General features: G+C 43.2%; 1 protein-coding gene across 1 annotated transcript; it reads right to left on the minus strand.

The window, feature by feature from the left end:
• Positions 1-3,169: 3,169 nt before the first annotated feature.
• DRD1 (dopamine receptor D1) lies at positions 3,170-4,669 on the minus strand. The gene is made up of 2 exons (XM_089908546.1): positions 4,659-4,669; positions 3,170-4,559 (listed from the first exon to the last, which is right to left on the minus strand). The coding sequence occupies exons 1-2, from the start codon at positions 4,667-4,669 to the stop codon at positions 3,173-3,175; spliced, it is 1,398 nt and encodes a 465-aa protein (XP_089764672.1). The 3' UTR covers positions 3,170-3,172.
• Between the last annotated feature and the right edge of the window lie 551 nt (positions 4,670-5,220).

Raw genomic sequence — 5,220 nt, forward strand, 5'->3', positions numbered from 1 at the left:
ACTGAAGAAGTTCATGCAGAGGTTTTGTTCTTCCCATTTAATGGATCAAGACAACTGAGGCTCACAGACCATGACTTGCTTAGATCCCAAGAAAAAGCCACGACTTTCCTGCATAAACTCCAAATCTACCAATTGGAGCCCAGGGCTCAGCGTCCCTTCCTTAAGACTTCTTGTTATTCTATCACCAGTAAGAGCTCTATATTTATTTGACCAGGAAAAACATCTTCTTAGCTTGAAAGAGAAAAAGAACACCTCTTTTAAATTGTCTCTGTCTTGCTAAAGTGTCTTACATATATTTAGCATTATGAAGGCTCGTCACGATAGTTAAATGAAATGAAATGTCATACTTGAATTTTGTTTTTATGGTTGTAAATTAAATTCTCTGAAAGATGCTGTCAGTCAAATCAACATTTCATAAGATACTCTTTATCCATCCAACATGCCAGAAACCCAAAATACAGTCTCATCCACAGTGTCCTGAATTTTACAATTATTTAATATAATTTCTACATGTGTCTTTATTTTTCACTCTGCCAATGAAATACATGGTGAAGGCTTTTGTCCCATGTTTCACTGGTTGGACCATGACAGCCCTGAGCATCTTAGCTGATGTTGCCGGACCACTAATTACAGAACAAAATTAAACTGCAAAGAATCAAGATGTGCAGAAAGTTAGGAAGCAGAAAGAAAAGGCATCATGCTTTATGCGTGTTCATTCTAGATATGTTCATTATCTGCCAAAGCCTGGGGAAGGCAAATATGGAATTTAAAAAGACACCATCTGTTGTGTGATGTTCCAAATTATAAACTTAACCCTTAATTTCTACATCACCTGCTGTTCAGTCATTCTCCTTCTTTGGGATGAAAGGAAAAGGGGGCGGTTAGCACATGACCTAAGCAGGTTTAGCAGGATCGATGAAAGTGACCTGTAAGACTTTTTGCTAAGCCCAGCCTCACAACCTGTATATTTTTTCCAAAAAGTAATTCTTGTTAGATTTTACTCTTAAACACTACACATACAGTGGTTGCCATTAAGCTGAGGGTCCACGATCACGCATAGCCAGCCACATTATTTTCTGTAATTAGTAGGTTATTGAAAACCTCTGGGCTCTTAGAAAGTAAAAACAGAGATTTTAGAAATCTTTCAAATCTGTGAAATGAAGGGTAATTCCTCGAGCAAAGAAGGATTTCTTTTTGGGAAAAAATAAAAATTTTTGAGACAGAAGGAAAATAAGAGTATATAGCCCAAATCAACTTCCTATTTAAGTATTCAAAGGCAACACATGGCATACATAATAGGAGAGATTGCCACTAAAAAGGAAAAAAGAAAAGTAACGTATCCTTGAAAATGCCCATGTTCTCTTACGTGTAGATCTGAACTATCCTAGTTTTTAAAACACATTTAACAAATGCAACACAACCCATTCATGGTTGATTTGAGTTCACAAAATAATTTTATTATATGTAAGAAAGCATACAGGCAATAAAATTAAGAAAACATTCACAATGCATAAATAACACAGACCTGATGCAGGAGATAGTTTTCAGTAGATATCTTTCTTATTACCCATTTCATCTAAATGTTGTCAGTTGCTTATCAACAAGAATACTTTGTAAACATTTCCAAAAAATTCTCTTGAACTGCCCCACATGAATTAGTATCTGGCAATGGAGCCTTAGGATACTTTTTACAGTCCAGGTGATGATACAGGAACTTGATGCCAAAGCACAGAGAAAGGGCTAACATTTGTCAAAAGAGATGCTGATGGCTTTGGTGTGCTTAACATACGCAAAGAGAAGGGGTCTCCTGTCTTTTCTACCAACAGAAGAGTCTTGCCCAAGGATGACATTGAGGTACTCTCTGTTAGTTAGTATACCATTAACATTTAGACTTTTTTAAAAATTCAATTCTAAGTTCAGATTAAAGCACTACAAAAAGTAACCCCACTGAGTAGCTTGGCTGGTAAGATGGAGATGCAGGATTTGACTTTTGTCCATGGGTGAGACTGTTGTGACACACGAGTTAAGGAAACTCACTGTCTTCATTACACATCTCTAACCAGGACAGTCATTTATTTGGCTCAGAAAAGCTATCTGACACAGGAAATGAGAAAAGACAAAGAAGGCCAATTATTTTACATAAATACAAAGTGGCATATACTTTTTATTACCACCTAAGATCATATATTTCAAGTCGGATTCTTCTTAAGCCAACTTTTATTTCAAATATTTACAGAACTGCAAATCATTCTCCTGGGAAAGTCTTTGTCACTTAAGAAATTTTGAACACAAGAGTAGCTATGCTTTTTTAAATCTTTCAAAATCTTTTGAGGAGAAAAAAAAAAGCAATCACAGCATTTGTCAATTCTCACCTCGTATTTATTTGTTCCCATGAATTTTAAGGAATCACCACAACTTCTTTGTTTTTTTTCTATTAGACTTTGCCGTGTTTCTGGAAGTTATACATGAGCATTTAGACTCTCAGAGAGTCTATGTGTTTGTTTCATCGGCTTATAAAGTGCTAGTTAAATGGACAAAAATGCTATTGTAAGGTTTCAGATAACTCATTCATTTATCCTATTAAATATGATAAATATAGATTTATTATAATAAATTAAAAATATCTATATAATACAATAACTAAATAAACCAATATCAACAAAGCATCAACTCTGGAAAAAAAAAATCCCATTCCTACTGTAAGGCTCAATTATTTTTTAGGAATAATTTATGAAGGCATGCACCTACCTTTACAATCTGAAAACTTTGCTTGGACCAGTGTTAGCACCTGTTTGTACACAGCAAACTCAACCCTTCTCACTTCCTTCTGGGAAAGATTTAATATTTAAGTGAAGCTGTTCATTGTTGATTCTTTGCCCCGTTTCTGAAGTCCTAAGATAAGGCTCAGTTTCTAAAAATAATTTTGGAGCCAAAGACACGTCCCTTATGAACATTCGCTTCACTTGTGTCCCTCTTGATTCGCTATGAACAACACAGAAAACACACTGGAATGTAGATTAAAATGTAGTTAGTTGTGTGTTGAGGGGAAGCAGCAGAGGAGGGCTCGCCCGACATCTGAGTCTCACCACACCTTAGTTTCTTCACAGCAAGCCCCAGAGAAGTCTCCTCTAGCTTCTGGGATGAGCATGTCTGCTAGGATTCATTTTGGAGTTCAGGTCGGGTGCTGTCCGTTTTGTGTGATGGGCTGGATCTTCTCTAGGGAGACATCAGTGTCATAGTCCAAAATGACAGACAGGGCTGGGGAGAGCTTCTCCAAGGGCTCAGCTATTCCACCCGCCTCCGCCTTCTTCAGGTCCTCAGAGGAGCCCACGGCATGTGGGATCAGATACACCAGATTGCAGTCCTTGGAGATGGAACCTCGAGGCTCGTGATGGCTGGAAAACACCACAGCCCCATTGTTATTGATGCTAACCGTCTCTATGGCATTATTCGTCGCCGGGCAAAGTCTGTAGCATCCTAAGAGGGTGGAAAATGCCTTCCGAAAATCAGCATTAAAGGCATAAATGATGGGGTTCAAGGAGGAATTAGCCCACCCAAACCACACAAACACGTCAAAGGTGATGGAATCGATGCAGAAGGGCTTGGTCTCCCCAGACCCACAGAAGGGCACCATGCAGTTCAAGATGAAGAAAGGGAGCCAGCAGCACACAAACACACCCATGATCACAGACAGAGTCTTCAGAACTTTAGTCTCTCTTTTGAAGGACATCTTAAAGGAGCTTTCTGGTTGAGAACACTCCACGGGGTTTCCGTTACCCGTAGTGGTCTGGCAGTTCTTGGCATGGACTGCTGCCCTCTCCAAGGCCGAGATGCGCCGTATTTGTTTCTGGGCGATCCTGTAGATCCTGGTGTAGGTGACAATCATGATGGCCACAGGGATGTAAAAGCTTATTAGGGAGGATGAAATAGCATATGTCCTGCTCAAGCTGGAGTCACAGTTGTCGGTGGTCTTATCCAGGGAAGTGGCATTCCCATCAGAGGGGCTTGTGGGTTTCGCCTTGTGCCAGCTGAGCTGCACTGGAATGAAGGAGATGAGAACAGACAAAGTCCATGCCACGCTGATCAGAATGAAGGCTGCCTTGGGGGTCATCTTCCTCTCATACCGGAAGGGGCTAGAGATGGCCCAATACCTGTCCACGCTGATCACACAGAGGTTGAGGATGGACGCAGTGGAGCACATGATGTCAAAGGCCACCCAGATGTTACAGAAGGACCCAAAGGGCCAGAAGCCAGCAATCTCAGCCACCGCTTTCCAGGGCATGACCAAGACAGCCACCAAGAGATCCGACACGGCCAAGGAGATAACGAAGAAGTTGGTCACCTTGGACCGCAGGTGTCGGAACCTGATGACAGCAGCACAGACCAACGTGTTCCCCAGGAGTGTGGACAGGATGAGCAGCGACAGGAAACAGGCTGTAAGGATGCGGAAGGAGAAGTCCCTCTCCACCACCATCCCGGCGCCGTCCATGGTAGAGGTGTTCAGAGTCCTCATCTTCCTGAGGGAGAGCGCAGAGCGGGCTCGGACACCCCTCAGTTTCCTAAGCAGGGATTAGGGGTTGGTCAGGCCTGCGGGAGTCCTCGCTGGTCAGGCAGCCCCTTGCACAGCCCTACTTGCTCCCCTGGGTGGAGGACCTCACCAGCATTCCATTAGAGGGCTGCAGCAATTGTGTGGCAGGAGCCTGCCCTTGGCAGTCCAGATCAGCCCCTTGGAAGCTCCCTCTTGCTCTCTACAACTGTCTTCTGACTCCCTTGCTCCAATTCACTGTCACGGGGACCAGTTGGCCCTTCAATGCCCCATGGAAAGCGCTGGCTTTTTAGCATATTCTAAGCTATCAATCCAGAGACTCCCAGTCTTCTGACGAGCTAGTCAATTGTCATCACATTTCAGGGCTGTTGTCTTTCTGGTGGTGACAGAGAATTCTCCCCTTCTCAGGCGCAGCTGAAAATACATGCCTTGCTCCTCCAAGCCCCTGGCTCTGCACCAGCTCCCCCAAAGCTCTAGAAAGCAAGGAGAAAGCAAAGGACGTTTGCCAAGATAAGCAGATCGCATCTTTACTGTCAAGCCCAATCCAACCCCCTCTGAGCCACCTACCTTGCCTTGGGGTTGTCTCTCTCCAAGCCCCCAGGAGCTCGGGGAGAGCGGGCTTCGCGAGGCGCCCGAGAGGCAAGCCTCAGTCCTATCCTGCGCGCGCAGCTGGG

This window comes from Delphinapterus leucas, chromosome 3 (genome assembly GCF_059928025.1).
Source record: "Delphinapterus leucas isolate spDelLeu-1000000601 "Yukka" chromosome 3, BTC_Dleu_Yukka2, whole genome shotgun sequence".
NCBI classification, from domain to species: domain Eukaryota; kingdom Metazoa; phylum Chordata; class Mammalia; order Artiodactyla; family Monodontidae; genus Delphinapterus; species Delphinapterus leucas.